General features: G+C 38.0%; 1 protein-coding gene across 4 annotated transcripts in view; it reads left to right on the forward strand.

The window, feature by feature from the left end:
- The first annotated feature begins 1,917 nt into the window (after window positions 1-1,917).
- arhgef9a (Cdc42 guanine nucleotide exchange factor (GEF) 9a) overlaps window positions 1,918-20,343 on the forward strand; it is a 36,786-nt gene continuing 18,360 nt past the window's right edge. Inside the window, exons 1-3 of one of the 4 annotated variants that reach the window (XM_065250591.2) lie at window positions 1,918-2,114; window positions 14,672-14,851; window positions 15,476-15,559. In XM_065250591.2, the coding sequence (XP_065106663.1) occupies window positions 2,106-2,114; window positions 14,672-14,851; window positions 15,476-15,559 (273 nt within the window). In that variant the 5' untranslated portion in view covers window positions 1,918-2,105. Of the gene's footprint in view, window positions 2,115-2,263; window positions 2,490-14,671; window positions 14,852-15,034; window positions 15,079-15,475; window positions 15,560-20,343 lie in introns of those variants that run through there. The other 3 variants (XM_065250590.2, XM_065250592.2, XM_065250593.2) reach the window with 3 other exon arrangements.

Raw genomic sequence — 20,343 nt, forward strand, 5'->3', positions numbered from 1 at the left:
TGATTCACAGTGCTAACAGCAACTAGCTTATATAGAATAAAGAATGTTAAAACAAAAAAAACTTTAAATAACGACCCATCCTCTGTTAAAGCAAGGCTTTATACTCTTTGATAAAAAACCTACATGAGTATCCAGCTTTGGACCCCTCTATTGACTTTTGCATCAGCCAATCAGCACACTGCATTCTATTGGATTACTGCAGAATGCACACACAGGTGTGTTTAGCAATATTTTATTAGGTAGTAGGATAATGCTACATTACTCAGTTTATTTACTGCCCAGCTCAGCACTTTAAACATTCAGATTTTTTTCCCTCTATGCTTTGAGAGGGAACGACTCTCATGCTGATGTACCACATTTTGAATAGGAGTGTATTGCCCCAAAACTGTATTTGAATGAGATACATTTTGATTGTTAACAATTCCTGCATTCTTTGAAGTTGTTTGGAGTGCCATTTAAATGCAAATAACCATGTAAACATGATAGTGTAATTTCTTTGTACTCATCTGCATTATATTTCAGGAGTAAAAATCACTCCAACCCTGAAAAAACCCAATGAGCACAGAGCTCAAAACCAGAAAACTTCTTTCATCCTCCTCTTCCTGTATATGGAAGGACTCACATATAATAATAGAAAATAAAGCATCATGTTTTATTTGTAAGGGTACACGCTTTCTACTTCTGATTTATTCATGTTTTAAAACACATACGCCACAAATTTCCTATTCCGCTGTCCCTAATCTAAATACTGCCCTGCAGTAAACCTTAAAGGAGGATAGTGTGTGCATGGTGCATAAGATGCCCAAAGGTTAAAACTGCATGAACACATTGTCACAAAAAGCTTTTACACACCCACTCTAAATTTCTCTCTTTGACACACACACATAGATAGATGCCCCCAAACATTCATCCATTAGTGACTTTCCCACTCACACACACTCTGTCCTGTCTTGTTTTTAAGCTAAGAATACACTTCTTACATATGGAAGAGCTGCAGTACATCACAGAATACCTCAGGACACAGAATGCATGTTACGTCATCCTGCCTTATTGCATAATGGTTCCAAAATATATGTGAAAGTCAACTAGAGAAACCAAAGCACAGTTCCAGTCACCTTTCACTCAAAATTTTCAAAGCCAACTTCAGGGATATATAGTTTGTCAGCTGCCTGTGTACAACTGGTCTGAATATACACTGTAAAATTATTTTCCTAAAACTAATTTAGGGTTCCTTATATGTCACACGGGCATAAACCCGAAGAACCATTATGCTTATTTATTCCTTTGAGAAACCCACTTTAAGTTCCTGCAAGTACTAAGGCCTTTTGTTAATGGCTATTTTAGGCATTTCCCAATATAGTCTTTACCTAAACACAATAGTGGGTTGTATATTTTTCTCAGGTTGTGTTAAACAGATATTGTTTATTGTTCTTCCTGCTTGCCTCTGGATGATGGAAAGCACTATGCAATTTTTGTCCAGGTCTTTGTTTTCTGCTTATTAGACATTTTCTTTTCAGCACTGAGATGATGATGCGAGTCCCCGAGAGCCAATAGTTCACCATAATTTTGTATCCTCTGCTGTTTTTTTATGATTATGTAATGTTTGTAGCCTCAATAGCAGAGCACCCCTTCTATTAACTGATGGTTGGGTCCTACGTGGATGTAGGTGTGTTCGACTTAATGCGGTGATGCGCAGACAGACCTTGTTATGATGTCACGATACCGCGAGAGCTATTTAAAAGAAGAGCGAATGTAGAATCGCTCTCGAGGCTTTGGCGTCATAGGCTGATCTGTTTGCGCGGCACTGTATGAAGTCGAACACACCTTGCGTGTCCAGTAAGCGCCGCCCATGTTTCAGCTCTATTCTATTCACAGAGAGTGAGAGAGAGAGAGAGAGAGAGAGAGAGAGAGAGAGAGAGAGAGAGAGAGAGAGAGACGCAGACTCCCACCTCGCCGTGAGAACAGAACAGTGCTTAACCGGACGTGCGTTTCTCTTCCATACGCCGCGCGTTGCTCACGGGGGCGCGGATCCAGGGGCGCAGCTGGCATCGGGGGCTCGAACCTGCGGAAAGGACACGGATCCAGTACCGGGACTGACCCTGAGGATGATGAAGGTGAGGGTGATGCTCCCACGAGCGCCATTCTTCATGCTCACCGACGTTCTCCGTTAACGGCTAGAAAAAAGGGGGAGGGGGTGTTGGGGGGTGCTAAGTCTTATTTTTGCGATGATGGATGTGCACATTCTGAAACGAGGTCGCTATCAACGGCAAAGCGCGAGGGTGACATCTCCGCATAGAGAAGTATTGACGTTTATTTACCTGTACACTGGAGAGGTTGCGTGAACGGCGAATGGATGCTCGCTGCCCGTACGCCCGCGCGCACAGAGAGACTCGCACCGTTCCAGTGCTATGGAAACGGGAGACAAGGAGCGAGCGCGCGACAGAGGGGGATACCCAGCATCTCCGTGCTGCCTCGGGCTCGTCAATGACGTTGGTGTATTTTAAGCTCCTAAATGTGTCACGGTGTCCGTTACTTTGATGCGAACCCTTAGAACCGTTCACATTTCAATTCAGTGGTTTTTGGGTTTGCGTAAAATTCGCTGGGTTCGCTGCAGCGAGCAGCTTTTTACTCCCGTCCAACGCTTCGAGGTTAATTCTGAAGCGTTTTCTCGTTTATTGATTATGAACGACCGGAGCGCACCGGCATTCTGTAGTCAATTGCCGGAGCGCGCGCCTGCGTCCCCTTTATTTATTTTACACACACGACCGTACGCAGTTTTATCTGTGCCAAAACGCAAGCGCCGTTTTTGTCTCATTCGTTCGCGGTCGTCAACGACACTTCTACATTTAGGCCGGCGTTTAAGCGTCTTTGGCGTTTGAGAGGACAAAAAAAACCGTTGAAACCGAGAAGAGATGCGACGGAGGCCGCTAAAACATTTCATTTTGGATGTAGATGCGTTGACGGTGAAGCTCGCGCACAACGCACTCGAGGCCTTGTGCAGCGTCCAGCATGCGCACGTGAAAGGACACTCGCGTATTTTGTTTTCTTTTCACATTGTTCACGTTTTCATTTCGGCTGAGTTGATTGCAGGTGATCACAGGTGAATAGAGACAGGGGACACAATGTTTACTCACTCTGGGTGCTCTATGTGCCTTTGACGTTTCCAATGCACCATCACACTAGATTTTGGATTTCTCTTAACTTAAAGAGTTTTCCTTGTGGACAACCCATGAAATATCTGTAGACCCGATACAAATATGGGCTTTTAAGGTAACTAAAGAATTTGTGTGTTAACACACACATTAACGGGACTCCATTAAGAACACAAACATTTGGTTTCTCTTATAAAGATGATTTTGAAAGTATTGCCATCAGCTAAAACATGAATCAGCTGAATTTAAAATGAATCACCCACTTGAACTCATGTCTTTGGTGTTTTGCGTGTTCACCCTGGGCGCACATATTTGCAGGTCTGGGATTTTGTTGTGCGTTGGAGCATAATGGTTTGGATGCATCACATTGAAGTGTAGAAGCCGTTGACTCACTGTCTCTACGGAGAAACAATTTTAGCCCTGAAACTGCACTGATGTTGTGCAGCTTATGAAACGTGGACACTCAAAACCACTTTTCATGTTTTTGCCAGCTGACCAGCATAAAGTTGCTTACAGTATCTGATCTCTATGCATTCGGCAACCTCTGTTGAATGTTTTAGCAGTAACAAGGGTATTGCTTTTAAAAGAAAAAGTACTGCAGTACCAATGACCCTGTTAATGCTTGTTACACATTAGCAGCTCTGTTTTCCGTCAAAGCATAAGTAAGCAATGCATTTGGCTGGGACTGCTTCTGTATGTGATATGAAACCTTTAGCACACCATATATTCTGAACATGTGCTATGTTACGTCACATCTTTCTTTTTGATTATAACAAAATTTAAAATACCAGACAAAAATTTTAACAGATTGTCATGGGAAGAGGTTATATGAACACATTGCAATGCAATTAAGCTTTAAGACATCAGTTTGCACCGGTGTGGGATGTTAAAGTTTTTCCCAGTCACTTTGAAGCAATTTTCGACTCATCCTTAAAATGTGCAAAATAGTGCGTTTTTCTAAACAATTAATGCAAACAACACAACATCATGCAATGCATAAGCCTGTAACTTGTTCAAAATCTCTCTAAAGTACATTTTTACGTCAGTGCCATCAAAAAGTCCTTGCCATTCATCCCATTGTTCATGAACAAGACAGTCAAAATGTTTAGCCATTTTGTCAATAAAGTGCACAGTTTTAGTTGTGAGTATTTTCTGATTTGAACTAGTTTGATGATGATTGTAAATGAACAAGGTTGCACTTTTTTATTTTTAACAGTATGACTTTTTACATTAGTGCACATGAAAATTGATTGCCAGGGATCAGATTTCACAAATACACCTTTACTTTTCTTCCGTAAACGAAATACAGTGACACTGTGATACAAAGCCTATTTTACATTACAAATAAAAACAACACAATTAGAAAGGTTCTGTAAACTTTTCATTCACCTTCAATAGGAAAAGAACAAGATACACTTGAGAGCGATTTATGAATTCAGTTCACATTGACAAAAGTCTAAAAGAAAATGTGCTTACAAGAGTATAATGCAAATGTCAAAAAGTTTACATTTACTGACTTATGCAACAAAATAGTTCCTAGATGTTTTGAAGGGACTATTCAACAGAAAACCAGTGTAATGTTTTTTGATGAAACTTAAACGGCAGACAATTGTACATAATTGACCCCTTGACTGTACCAAGCATTTGCAATTTGTCCAAAACAATAAGAATTCGCTTTTATGTTGTGCGCAACGTAGACTATGTGATGTGGATCTGATAATGCTACAAAGCAACTGGGAAAACTGTAAATGCTGACATTCAATATTGCTGTTGCCAGCAGTACTTATTCTCTACCAACAAGTTAAATACGTATGGTATCATAGAAAGCAAAGCATCCTGAGCTGGAAATTTTAAAGGAAAACGCCATCGTTTTTCAATATTTTACTATGTTCTTACCTCAGTTTAGACAAATTAATACATATTTAACTTTTTTCAATGCGTGCACTTTCAATATTTGTCAGCGCCTCGTGAATGTGTTAGCATTTAGCCTCGCCCCATTTATTCCTTAGGATCCAAACAGGAATGAATTTAGAAGCCAACAAACACTTCCATGGTTTCCCTATTTAAAGACACAAGTATGGTGGCACAAAATAAAACTTTTGTTTGGAGCCATAGGAATGAATGGGGCTAGGTTAAATACTAACACATTCAAGAAGCGCTGTGCAAAGATTAAAGGTGCACGCATTGAAAAAAGATAGGTATGTATTAATTAATCTAAGATGAGGTAGGAAAATAGTAAAATATTGAAAAACAGTGGTGTTTTCCTTTAAAGTGTTGGTTAAAATAAAGGCTTATCCAACCCATTTGTGAAGCTGTGTAACACAAAAGGAACCATTGCACAAAACATTCTTCGTATTCAAAAAGTTTTTTAAAACTGTAAAACCCCTTATGATAGATATATGCACTTAAAATATAACGCAAATATGTATGTCCGTATTTGTGTTAAATATCAGGTTACGGATTGATTTTCCATCATTGTCTCTATATACAAGCAGTATTCAAAAATGCACTAATCAGCTCTGAAACTTAAAAATCTTTTGTAAAAAGATGACTGCAGAACAAGTGACCAAGTGACATACAGGGGTTCTGTAGATTATACGAAGGTTCCGATCTGGTGGTGAAGGGGGTAAGTTTCGGGAGTGTTCCACAGCGCTTGTGTACATTCACATGGAGAGGCATGTGCATCCAAAAATATTACTACGCAAGTGTGGGAAAACCAAGAGAATGGCTAGATTTAGAAACATCTGCACATGATGGAGCATAGGCTGGGAATCCACTCACCCACACACATGCACACATAGACACGCAGTGTCTTGATATGAGCTGTATCACACACACACACATATCTTTTGCATCTTTTATGCCTGAAAGGCTTTTGTGCTTTTTCTCTGCTTGTGTTTGTTTTAGGGACCGTGTGGGCAGGCGATGCTGCATGGATTTAAAGCATTTATGATCTAAAATTAGATCTCAAGAAAGCGCAAAATGTTTTATCGAGATGATTCATATCAGAACGTGGAGAGAATAACAGGCTTAAGCGGCATCGTACCGCTAAGCAGCTCAGGCTCGGATAGTTCCTTAAAACATCCGGCTCGTTTTTTCCTTATCATCTCCTCTTGCAAGATATTACGAGAATTAATGGTTATACGAGTTAACGTGTGTGGTTATTATGCGCTCTCGATCTCTTTCTCTCTCTCCACGTGCTCTCTCCTAGACTCCTAGCCCACTGTATTGCGATTACATAATCGTCCTCCCCAGTCAGGTGTGTGCGCGTGTGTGTCTATGGTGAGGCGGCATTCTCGGATCTCTCTATTTCCTATTTCCCCCCTCATTGGAGAAGAATGCCGTGCTGTAGTTCTCTGTCGGTGCAACAGCAATGAAGATCCTGAAAGAAGCAGGCGATTCATTTGTGTCACACCTTTCTGTCTAGACATCCGAAGCTCTTTGTTAATGGGAACTCAAGTGGGCCACCTCCAGCGTGTAGCGGCACCTGGATGGAGTGATGGCGGTCAGCATGAAGTGGGGTGCTGACCTGCAGCAGCTGTTCTGTTGGGTGGGTCAAGGAATTATTGGACATCAAAGCCTGTTTAAGGGCCTAATGGGTGTTTTAGGCTAGACGCTGGGGTGAACACTGCCTGTTTGCCGTGAGAATTACCTCAGGTATTTTCTACATATAGGGCACGTGCAGGGAAGACTATGCTTTGTTGTTTGGCCAGAAGATTGCTCTTTCCTAAAGCGCAGGGCATTTACCATCATGCCATCTCAGATATATGACTTCATTTTCATTTGAAAACAAACAAAATTTTATTTTAAAATGCATTTATGTAACAGATACTTTGCATATCCAATCAGGTAAACACTGTATATTTAAATAAGTAAATAGTGGCAAATCTCATTGGTTCTTGCATATATTGTGATGAAACGCAACTATTTTCTGGACTATAAGGCACACTTTTTTCATAGTTTGGCTGGTCCTCCGACTCATAGTCAGGTGCAACTCGTAAGTCAGTAGGAATTCATTACCGTAAACAGTCGTGAGAGTCCGCTATATGCTGCTCCTGTATTTATGTAACTCAATAAATTCAGTGATGTGGAATGACGAACTTGATGTTGACTTGTTCTGCTCATTTAGCCTATTTAGCCTTTCAGGTATGTTCTGTATGCTATTGTGTATCGTGTAAATAACTGTTTGTATTACGTTAACACGTGGACACCTATTTAGCCTGCTGTTCTGTGTGCTATTGTTTAAATGTCTGTTCTTCGGTTTGGATTTTGTGAAATCATTTTCTAAATAAACGTGACATATAGTCCACTGCGACTTATATATGTATTTTCGTCTTCATGACGAATTTTTGATTGATGCGACTTATACTCCGGAGCGACTTATAGTCCGGAAAATACGGTAGTTATGAGAACCAGTGGGATTCAGTGTTATCGACGTGCTTCCATGTTTTAACTTATCGTGCTGATCTGTATCTTGCTTCCAAATTCGCATACTATCAGTTCTAAATAGTAGTCGAAATTTGATTTAGTATGTCCCATCTCTTTCGAAGCACTCAAATTCCCATAAAAAACAGTAGGCTACATATGTTTAGGATATAGTAAGCAAATTGGCATGTAAGGTATTTTTCCACAGATACGTGACATATTGAAAGCTAAATAAGCTTCACCTCAGAAAACATTTATTAAGCAAAATAGAGTCAAATTGATTTTTTTTTATTGATGAATGCATATGCACATTGGCTATGAAATAATTCATTAATATAAAATGATTTATTTTTGTTCAACTGAAGAAAGGAAGTCATATACATCTGAGATGGCATGAGGGGGAATAAATTGTAAGAAGATTGTCATATTTGAGTGAATTATTCCTTTAGGGGCTTTGAGACCTGATGGTGTACCAGTGTGTTATTGAACATTTCAAGTGCAAAACCCTCTAAGTGCATCCGCAATTTTTTTGTAAATGAGCATTTTTTATCAGGCTCTTATATTTAGCTTCAGTTATTTCACTTTACTGCAATGAAAAGGTTATTAATCAGTAACTGAAACTGCCTTACTTTCCAAATATCACTTGGTATTTAACAAATATGTTTCTTTTTCTGCAAAACCCTCTTAAGTGCATGCAAGCCTTTTTGGCAAATCCTCTACTTAAAAGTCAGAATGTAAAAATGAAGAAATGGAACCACACATTAGGGAGCGCTGTGATGCATGTGACTGTCACATTCTGGTTGTATTCAGGTCCAAGTACTCATGAATGTAAAACACTGTAGTTTCATGCACTTAGAGGACTTTGCTGAAAAATTCATGTGGCGTTTAACAGATTCTGCCAGCCAACTGGTACCTCTGAATGGCCCGGATTAAGTGGATTTGAAGCTAAAGTATTTGAAGAAATGCATAATACATCCCCTGGGCATTCGGTTAATATCATTATCTCATTTTTGACGACTTTTGCATCTGAGCTCCTTAATTCTAGATGTCCATCTAGTCTCAAACCCTGTCAGATCTGGTCAAATGACTATTTAAGTGAAATCTAAATGATTTGGGTCAAAGGTTTAAGAGCTGCCCACTCAATTAACCTGTTAGAAGACATAATCCATTTAATGAGTATGAGGTCTGCCTGGAGAAGAGTGGTGTAGATGTGTGCATTCACATGGAGAAAGAGTGACTGAGCCAAAAGAGCACTAGGAAAAGAAAGAATGTTCCTGAGTACATGAGTTCATTCATGCAGGAATAAAGGCAAGAAAAACTGAGAGAAGAATGATACGCAGGAGCGCACACACACATCTCTAGTGTTAGTGTTACCACATTGTTGTTTATGAACAGATTGGTTAGGTTTAGCTGGTAGAGACACAGTTTCATCCCGCTAAATTCATCTTTATCCAATCAGATAATCTCACGGGCTGTTACATCATTTTAACCGTGTTTGTGTGGTGTATAATCATTTCAGTGTGTGCTTGATAGCCTGCAGCTCGTGTACATCCAGTGCCACCTTCAGCATTAATGTCTCACACAAGAATTAGCTGCGGATGAATTGTGATGTTTAAGGGTTGGACATGATCCTCGTCAGGTGTTCTCTCGTTTCGGTGTGATCTGATGTGGATGGGACAGGAACACGGGTTTTTCACTGCAGTTTTTCTGACTGATTTGCATAATCCTACTGCCTACTGTTCCCTTTAGAGAGAGAAAGAAAGTACATTGCAACACTGAGAGAGAGAGAGAGACACTGCCTTAAAGGTGCGCGCAGTGATTTTTCCTCATTAAAAGTTTTCACTAAAAGTTGTTCTTTGAAATATGTTTGTTAAATAATGACTCTGGATGACATACGAGTAGTGTAATAATATTTCATATGGAGGGTTGCATCTTAGGGCGATGTTAAAGGCAGGGTAGGTGTTTATTTCCCAGAAACATCTTTGGTTATGCTGGTTAAAAATCTCTTAGCATAAAATGTTTGTCCAATCATTGCATTCGGTCCTAATGCAATGAAAGGATGTCCTAATGCCTGTCACAGCTATGTATTTGCATAAAGTGGCGGTCACACTAAACTTTGAGCATGCAAATATTTTATAGATATTCCTGTGAATATATTCGGGAAGAATATAAGTCAATATAAGTATGTTGGCTTCGTCCATCTTTTCTTTTCAGTGCGAAAGGTCACGCCGTGACATACTGGTTTTCTACTGGTCACATATCTCTACGTGATGCAAATTGGCAGGTCAGAGTTCACGATCCCATGCTTTTAAATCTAGCTTGCTGTTGCTAGCCCTTCCGAAATTGCCTACCCTACCTTTAAGAATAGATGACAGCTAACTTTTGAATACGGCTTATACATTTATGCATTTGACAGACACTTATCCAAAGCATTATATTACAAGGTATACATTTTAAATAGAAGATATTTGGCAGAATGACGTGCCTGACCAAGCTCCAAAAGAATGATCCTTGCAACGTGTGCATTATATTTCAAGTCTTCTAAATCCAACTTTAAAAAAAAGTTATTTACATTTGCATTCATGTGGATTACTTTTATGATACCTTTCACAAGTTCACCTGCCCTTGGGCTCTGAGCGAACCAATTTTAGATTACAAGTCACAGAGAACTATTTTCATTTTTGGGCAAACTGTTTTTTTAACAGTGACACAGTGTCCAGCACAACGATAATGCATTTTATACACTGAGATGCACATAGCCCCTGGTGTAGATTCTGTACAGTAGATAAGCGAAGCAACGATGTAGTGATAATTCAAAGCTTTAAGGCTGTGTGTATCGGGATGTGTGCATACACAAATGTTTGTCTTAGTCCAGATATCAGTTCACCAGAGAAGTCTTCTGTTTACCCAGAGTGCGCATTGACGACAAGATAACAACACACTGTGTGTAGAAAAGGCACTTGTTTTATTTAAATCGAACAGATTGGCTTCTTCAAAATAACAAATTTTGGGTTTTCCTTTCAATGCAAGAAAGAAAGAGCACGTAAGAGAGAATGAAGAAAAGAGGCAGAGAGTGTGTGAAATTGAGGGGGTAAAACCTTGGAAGTGATTATGTATGAGTGTTTCTTTGAAGAGGATTACCCGGCCATCATGGGCTTGTGAATGTGTAAGTCAGCAAGAAACAACACAGCAAGACAGCTCATCAGTACTCGAGTGTAGAAGACATGGTTACTCGAGCACAGACTCACTATAGTTCTGTGACTTCATACATAGTCGTGGGACTTTCTTCTGAACCTTAAAGTTGGGTGATATTACCAAAATCAAGCTGTGAATAATTGTATAGATCATTTATAACTGTATTTTATACAGCTTTCCATCAGTGTAGGGTTGGTTTGGATAGGACAATATTTGGCCGAGAGACAATTATTTGTAAATCTGGAATCTGAGGGTGGAAAAAATCTAAATATGGAGGAAATCGACTTTAAAGTTGTCCAAATGTCCAAAGTCCTTAAAACACATATTAGTAATGATAACGTTATTTTACAAAGAATTTATAAAGTATCTTCATTGAACAAGATCTTTATCTAATATCATATGATTTTTGGCATAAAAAATTATAATTTTGCATTCAGTGTATTGTTTGCTATTGTAACAAATGAAGAGTTTGGTTTCAAAACGCAATAAATACATTTTGACTAATTTCAGTAAAGTGTTCTATACAAAGAAAGTGACAAGATGAAAAACACTTTTTTCTGTTACAAACTTTCACATATCATCTTTAGGTTATAAAAACATAAAAAATTCCAATCCATAATTAGATTTTCAAAGATTTATTATATGAAAGACCAATGTCGCACACCTGTAGGTTCCGGTTAGGTGCGTTGGATAAAGAGACAATAATAGTCCACCAAACATGTATACAAAATAGATATCCCGCACACTAATAACTTGCAAAATATAAAAATAATTTATTGCGACGTTTCGATCGTAAGATCTTCTTCAGGCATATGAACATGATAATGGTATCACAACGTATTTAAAAATTCATAGACCAATCACATCAGACAATCGTCACCGACTAATCACAGTATCGGACCTTGTTGTTGTAGAAATATCCATATTTAATACTTTATTAACGAAAATAAATACCTTCAGGTAGCGCCGCCATCTTAGTCGCGTCCGCATTCAGGATGAGAGCTTACACAGCCTACGGAGGCTACTCTGCTGCTGCTCTGTGCCCCCGCCCTCCGAATTTGTCATACGTCACTAAGAAAAGTGCGTACACTACGCTAATACTCTCTCCTGAATGCGGACGTGACTAAGATGGCGGCGCTACCGGAAGGTATTTACTTTCGTTAATAAAGTAAATAAAGTTAATAAAGACTATGGGTGGACCCCGTAACATTACATTTAATAAACTGAAAGATCTAAAACAATTTCTAAAATATCCGAAAATGTGTTTGTCTGAAAAACGATGGACATATGCAACTCGGAAAGCTTGGGGGTGAGTAAATCATGGGTTTAATATCATTTTTGGCCGAACTATCCCTTTAAAAATGAAGTACAAAGTAGATGTGTAGAAAGTAGAAGTAAGATTTCGTGTGTATTCAGAGTGCCGCCATTGTGTTTACAATGTGTGGAATGGTGCGCAGCGAATTAATTGCATTCTGCAGAGAAGGGGGACTGGCGTTTATTGCGTTTTGGGAAAAAAGCAGGGTCACATACTGTATAAGAATGGGTGATATATGCCTAATAGCTGCCCAAAGCAAACTGATATACTATAGTATCAGCGAATAATCGATGTTTTTCATCTGGGTTGTTTAACTGATTTGCTTACCTAAATAGGAATGATGTTAAAAAGTGGTTCATTGGCTTGTAATCATAGGGGAACCATTTTAAGTGCTATATGTGAACCTGGACCTAAAAAAAAAAAAAACGGTCATAAGTTGCATGGGTATATTTGAGCCAAAAATCAAGTAAAGATCATGTTCCTTCACGATATTTTGTAAATTTCCTACCGTTAATATATATATATAAAAAAAATGTATTTATCATTAGTAATATGTGTTTGCTAAGGTCTTCATATGGACAAACTTTTTATTATCTCAGTATTTTGATTTTTTTGCACTCAGATTTTTAAAAAGTTGTATATCTGCCAAATATTGTCCTTCCCTAACAAACCATACATCAATGGAAAACACATTTTAATTTCAGAAAATTGACTTTATGACTGTTTTTGTGGTCACTATAGAACCTGTCTTTAATCAAATAGTGCTATGTAGAACCATATAGAGTGCTATAGTGGTGCTATATGCTTCTGCATAGGTGCTAATATAGCAATTAAAGTGTTTTCTGATTATGAACCAATTAACCACTTTTAGTGCTATTTAGCAACATTTTTTATAGTGTTGCGTTCGAGTGTGTTCGAGTCATGTCGGGAATATTATATTTACGCACATGAACGCCAACACAAAGTTGTAATTACGAGTGGGAAACTTTTCTTTCAGTTGGGGGCGTGTCAGTATGAAAACATGTCATTAGAAATTACTCAGAAGATGATTTTAGTGACTGTGTATGTGGAACAGATATTTAGTTATTAAAAAAGAAGCAAATTGGTAGACTTTGAAACATCTTTGTAAGAGATAATTTGCAAAATGCAATTGAGCGATTCCAGCGTTATGGATGTGATGCTTTTTAGTCAAAAAATTCAAATATAATTAGAGAATCAAAGAATGTTTTTATTGCCAATATATTGAACCATCTGTTTATGTTTTCATAAACCACTAAAGATAAAGTCTAGACATCAGAAAAATATCAGTTTATGCACATGCTTTCTATTTTAGATGAGGGAAATAAAAATGAGTTATGGATGTGACAAAAAAGACAAACATTTTTGTAAGAATGCTGTGAAAAAAACTCAACAAATGGAGAAGTGTTGACTCTTTAAAGAACAAAAATATTTATTTTTTTATATAAGGAAGGAAAAACAGCACTATGAATGAGACATTTCTCTGTTCTTTCTTTCTTTCTTTTTATTTCGAACAAAAAACAAACAAATTTAAAATAAAATAAAATATGAAAATACAATAATTGAAAATACAATAATTGTGTTACCACATGAAAAAAATCCATTAACTTCATGTGTCCGAAAAAGAGCGGGATGAAGCAAAAGCTTGTTTTTTTCCCACCCTTTAAAGAGCCATTCAAAATTCTATTATATTTCATATATTTTCTATATAGTCTATATCTTTATATTACACCTAAATCCCCCTATTTTAAAATACAAACCAAATTTCTACATTTCTGGACCAAATTATAAATTTCTCTGTTATGGACATGACAATTATGAATGTGCTCACCTAACTATATATATGAAAAAAATTAAACAGAGACCTCGCATGGGTATTAAAGCCACCAAATATTGACATCTGAGATAATAGTTAATAGTTTAAAAAACAATTGGTTGAAACTTAGGTAAGGTTGGTAAGGTTGGTATTTGCATCTGAATTGCTCAATAGGCTTTATGCCCAGCTGCACTACTTCCTGAACGTCAGCCAGCTCCTTCTTTCCTGTCTGCCATTATTGGACAAACTGATTAATTCAGGTGTGTCTGATTATTGTTGTTGTGACTACTGGGGTCAGGCACACCTGGATTAATCAGTTTGTCCAATAATGGCAGACAGGAAACAAGGAGCTGGCGGAATTTCAGGAAGTAGTGCAGCTGGGCATAAAGCCTTTTGTCTTGAATACTGTAAGAGTATGGAATTTTGGACATTCCAAACTGGAACACGCCCTTCTGCAGGGGGAGGGGCTAAACGAATGAATATTTATCATTGCCTACACAGTGCCAAAGCTTTTTTGCGCCATTTTCAAAACTGAGGTCCAAGTCAAATCAATTAAACAAACATGGCAAACCCAAATGCGATGTAGCATCGTGATATATCTCAACACCCCCGTCGGTTTCGGTTTAAGAGAGTTGACTCTAAAGTTAAAAGCAGTACGTGACCATTTGATGTTAATTCAAAATGTTTCAGATGTCTTGGTGTATCTTATCCCTGTCTTCTCTCTTTCTTTCTGTCTCTCTCTTTCTGTAGTTGGTCAGTGGGGGCTCTATAGTGAATGCTGAGGCAGTATGGGACCATGTGACCATGGCTGACCGGGAGCTGGCCTTCAAGGCTGGTGATGTCATCAAGGTTTTGGACGCCTCCAATAAGGACTGGTGGTGGGGTCAAATCGATGATGAAGAAGGCTGGTTTCCTGCCAGCTTTGTCAGGGTGAGTCCAGTTTCGGCATTTAAGGGATAGGTCACCCAAAAATAAAAATTGTGTCATTTACTTACCCTCATGTTGTTCTTAACCTGTATAAGTTTCTTTATGCTGTTGAACACAGAAGAAGATAGTTTGATAAATGATGGTAACCACACAGTTGACGGTACCCATTGACTTCCATGATAGGAAAAACAAATACTATGGAAGTCAATGGATTGAAGAACAACACAAGGGTGAGTAAATGATGACAGAATTTTCATTTTTTGGGTGAACTATCCCTTTAACATTTACCTATCTAACATATGCCACCTGTCTAACAAACACCTGCTCAACATACCTGTCTAACAAACATACTCACCTGTATAACATCTGCACCTACATGATCACACCTGTAGCTGTTTAAATGTAGTACTGTTTCTAAGGAACTAAATAGTAGTCTGATATGAATAAGACATACAGATCAATTATAGTCGAAGAAATACGTATTTTAATACTCAAGTTGACACATTAATAAAAACAGATGTTGCTTTTATATTCTCACACATCAGTCAGAAGAGGTCACATTCTTCCCTTTAACTCTTCAGCTTAAACCCAAACTCTTTTTTGTGTTAATGTTGTTGTTTCTCTAAGGTGAAGTCCCACCCCTCTCAAACCAAACAGCTTTTTTATATCAACCCTGTCGCCGCATCACGCCTCACAAACGCCACGGCTAAGGTGCGTTTATTTCAAAACCACTGCTTACCGTTTGACCGTCGAATGCATCCCATCGCTTACTGCTCACATGCTGTCGCTGTGTTCAAACGTTTCGTACCCGCCACAGTCGCAAAGCTTCGCATTCATGCCAACATTTCTCTATGCCGATGACAGGTTAGGTTTGTCTGAAAATTCTGAATTTATATATGTAACGACTATTTCTTTATAATCATAAAATAATAAGCATTTCCATGCAATGATAGTATTTGTGGACATGCAATGATGTACTGTTTGTGGTGGGACAACCTGATCTTACGGGAGTATATTATTATAATACCATGTGGATAATTTTTATGAATTGATATGATAAAAAATAACAACAATGAATATGGGGATAGAACTTAAGCTTGAGTCTCATGACAAACCCGTCTTATACATAAACATGTGAAAAGATTGTCTGTCTATTTTGAATATTAAAGGAATATTCAATTTTCTTAAAATAAAAATCCTGATAATTTTCTCACCACCATGTCATCCAAAATGTTGATGTCTTTCTTTGTTCAGTCGAGAAGAAATTATGTTTTTTGAGGAAAACATTGCAGGATTTTTCTCATTTTAATGGACTTTAAAGCCACACAAGGCAAGTCTGAGTATTATTTGTCTACTAGCTCCCCCTAGTGTCTGGGAGTAAATGCGTTCTATATCTAAGACTATACGAGACTGAAGGACACCGGGTCGGATACCGCGAACTTGCAAGTGGGGTATTCTTCCTACAGACGGTAGGGGCGGGCGAGAGAGTCTTCATTCGTCATGTAATGAGTCATTTAACCATATACCGACTTACGAAGATGATTTATTAACATAAAAATGCTGCCTTGTGTCCCTTTAATAGACACCAACAATTAACACTTAACTCAACACTTAACAGTTTTTTTCAACGGAGTTTCAACGGACTATAAACGATCCCAAGCGAGGCATAAGGGTCTTATCTAGCGAAACGATTGTCATTTTTGACAATAAAAATAACAAATATACACTTTTAAAGCACAACTTCTCGTCTAGAACGTAAATGCGTAGTGACGTAGGGAGGTCACGTGTTACATATATAAAACGCACATTTGCGGACCATTGTAAACAATAAACTGACACAAAGACATTAATTAGTATCAGTTGACATACAACAACGTAGGAACGGTCCTCTTTCTCAACACTTGTAAACACTGGGGCGGAGTTTCGCGTTCGTCCTCTGTGACCTCTTGACGTCATGACGTATTGCGTGGGCTCACGCTGACACATCACTACCGGATCTGGACGAGAAGTTGTGGTTTAAAAGTGTATATTTGTTATTTTTATTGTCAAAAATGACAATCGTTTTGCTAGATAAGACCCTTATGCCTCATTTGGGATCGTTTAGAGTCCTTTGAAACTCAGTTGAAAAAAACTGTTACGTGTTGAGTTAAGTGTTAATTGTTGGGCTCTATTAAAGTCCATTAAAATGAGAAAAATCCTGCAATGTTTTCCTCAAAAAACATAACTTCTTCTTGACTGAACAAAGAAAGACATCAACATTTTGGATGACATGGTGGTGAGTAAATTATCTGGATTATATGGAATATTCCTTTCATGCTGTATTTCTAACAAAATAGAGACATAAAATCATCAAAATACTTAGAAATATTCGTAATATAACGTTTATAGACACACTGCGCTGTAAAAATACATTGTATAACAGTGTGTGAGAACAGGTAATAATATTTTTACGTGCAATATGCCACAAGCCACCTGCTGTGACTCCCTGCACGTAACTGAGAATTAAAACTGCTATCACATTGTTAAAGGTGGTATGTGTTATGTGCTATATTAGTATATTAATAGCAAATAGCTACAGAGTCTGTGTGGTCCATCGGTTTGCTCTTCTCTGATATATCCAACTTTTAGCACTAAAATATGAAGATAAACCCTTTTAGTTGGGGTCACAGCTGCAAAGATAGAAGCAGATGTAGGATAGAGATGTGTGTAGAAAGGAGCGCGCTGGTAAAGGTGGAGTGCTTTTTAATGGGACTTTTATGTAACTTGGTAACTTTTAGTTATATACGTATAGCTTTCCTAAGTGCATTCCTCAGTTCTTTTGCTTTTTCTATCTATTTTTTTTCTTTGCTAAGAGTCATCTTTCCTCCGTCCCTCTCCAAACACATTCACACAGGTTGTGTAAGCCTCTCGGGCATGACAGGTGTGAGAAAGTCTCTGTTTAGAGAATATCACCTGTGTCCATACAGTCCACACCTCTCTCATCAGTCTCTCTCTCTCTCTCTCTCTCTCTCTCTCTCTCTCTCTCACACACACACACGTACACGTACACAGACATACACAGTCAGTATAGATATGTATATTGGGAAGTAGTCCGAAAAATAATGTGTTTGTGTGAAAGAGAGAGAGAGAGAGAGAGAGAGAGAGAGAGAGAGCAGTAGTGTCTGAGGGTGTTATGTCACACCAGTTGGTGGCGCTGGCCTGCAGGTTTGGCATCTCTCTCCTGCTGAGACGTGGAGCTCTCGTGTCATCAGAAATCATTGCTCACTGTTTACTCGCAGTACACACGCAAAGCACAAACTGTGCCAAAACAGGAAACACAGCAACGTACGGCGGGACCGATGGTGTTTTTATAATGAAAAGCTACAGAATCTTGAGTAATAGTAAACAATTTAGACTGACGCTTCTTCATTCGGAGTGACTTTATGCCACTTATGTCGCTAATTCCAATGCCGTCTGTCTGTAAATTAGACTATATGTTTGTTTTTACGTGCAGGCAACACATTTGGATGTTTTCTTACTGTTGTATTATTTGTCAGCAGGCTTCCCCAAGAAAAAATCCAATTTCTTGCAGGGTGTTGTAGATTTAGTAGTGGTGCAGTCTTGCGGGAAACCCTAAACAAGATGATCTTGTTGAAAATGTGTTACTTCACATGGCACGGTTTACTTAGCTAGCAAGCTAGAAATATTTTAAGTTAATATTTCTAGTTGTTTTGTCATTATGGGAATCACTTTGTTTGAATTACTGTGTTGCACAGACTGTGTTGGTTTATGAAATGGGAAGGATTGAATTATGCACAAATAATTTAACGGGATCTTTTAATGCTTGGCCTTGGATTAATAGTCTATGTAATGTATTGATACAGAGGTAGTAGAGTATTTACTTCATTTAGACTAAATTGTAAACAGTAACATTACAGTAACAAAATGTATAAGCACATTGAGTTGCTGTTTTTGACATTAAAGGGCACCTATTTCATTGCTGAAAAATAACGTTATTTTGTGTATTTGGTATAATATAATGTGTTTGCGTGGTTAATGGTTATTTTCCACATACAGTACATTTTGGTAGCTCCAGATATCCTGGCTTCCTTAAATCGCTCTGATTTTGTACAAAGCTCATCGATTTGAAAAGCTCTGTGTCCCTGATTGGCCAGCTAATCTGTACATTGTGATTGGCCTGAATATCTCTGATGTCAGCGGGAGATGTGACGCTCCTTACCATGTTTGAAAGATTTGCTCATAATGCAATGCTAACAGGAGTTAACTTACAGGCTGTGAGTCCAAGTGGGGGAAATTATGATAATGACCATCGTGTCCAAATAGTTGGCTACAATCTTTTTGTTTGTTGTAGTCCAAGAAAAGATATTTATGTTGGAGACTCACATCAAGGTTTAGGGCACCTTTTGCATATGGTTAACATGTATTAATACATACTTACACAGCAAAGGAAATGTAAAATCGTGAATTGGACCATAGTTGCTCTTTAATGTTGACTTATTTATATGTTTTTAGGTTGAATCAAATTGTTCAGACTCATTTTGACTTCTAATTTAAAATTTTAACTTCAATTTAACTTGTCAGGTTAGAGTAAGCTATTTTAACTTGTTTTCTGAGTTGCTATAATATATAAAAACAAGCTAAAATTGCTTAATCTACAGTAAACCCAAAATTTATAATAGTAGGTAAAGAAATTACTTGCACAGCCAATTTGATTTTAAGGAATAGTCCATTTTATATAAAAAATCCAGATAATTTACCCACCACCATGTCATCCAAAATGTTATGTCTTTCTTTGTTCAGTCGAGAAGAAATCATGTTTTTTGAGGAAAACATTGCAGGATTTTTCTCATTTTAATGAACTTTAATGGACACCAAGACTTAACACTTAACTCAACACGTAACAGTTTTTTCAACGGAGTTTTAAAGGACTCTAAATGATCCCAAACGAGACATAAGGGTCTTATCTAGCGAAACGATTGTCATTTTTGACAAGAAAAATAAAAAATATGCACAACTTCTCTTCTTCCTCTGGTCCTGTGATGCCCCAGCGCGACCTCACACAATTACATCATCACGTCAAGAGGTCACGGATGATATGCGAAACTACGCCCCAGTGTTTACAAGTGTGTTGAAAGAGGACCGTTCCGACGTTGTTGTATGTCGAATGATAATAATTAATGTCTTTGTGTCAGTTTATTGTTTAAAATGGTGTGCAAATGTGCGTTTCATATATGTAACACGTGACCTTTCTACGTCACTACGCAATTACGTGAGGTGGCGCTGGCTCGTCACACAGCCGGAGGAAAAAGAGAAGTTGTGCTTTAGAAGTGCATATTTTTTTATTTTTCTTGTCAAAAATGACAATCTTTTTACTAGATAAGACCCTTATGCCTCGTTTGGGATCGTTTAGAAACTCTGTTAAGTGTTAAGTTAAGTGTTAAGTGTTGGTGTCCATTAAAGTCCATTAAAATGAGAAAAATCCTGGAATGTTTTCC

This window comes from Paramisgurnus dabryanus, chromosome 5, assembly GCF_030506205.2.
Source record: "Paramisgurnus dabryanus chromosome 5, PD_genome_1.1, whole genome shotgun sequence".
Classification (NCBI taxonomy): domain Eukaryota; kingdom Metazoa; phylum Chordata; class Actinopteri; order Cypriniformes; family Cobitidae; genus Paramisgurnus; species Paramisgurnus dabryanus.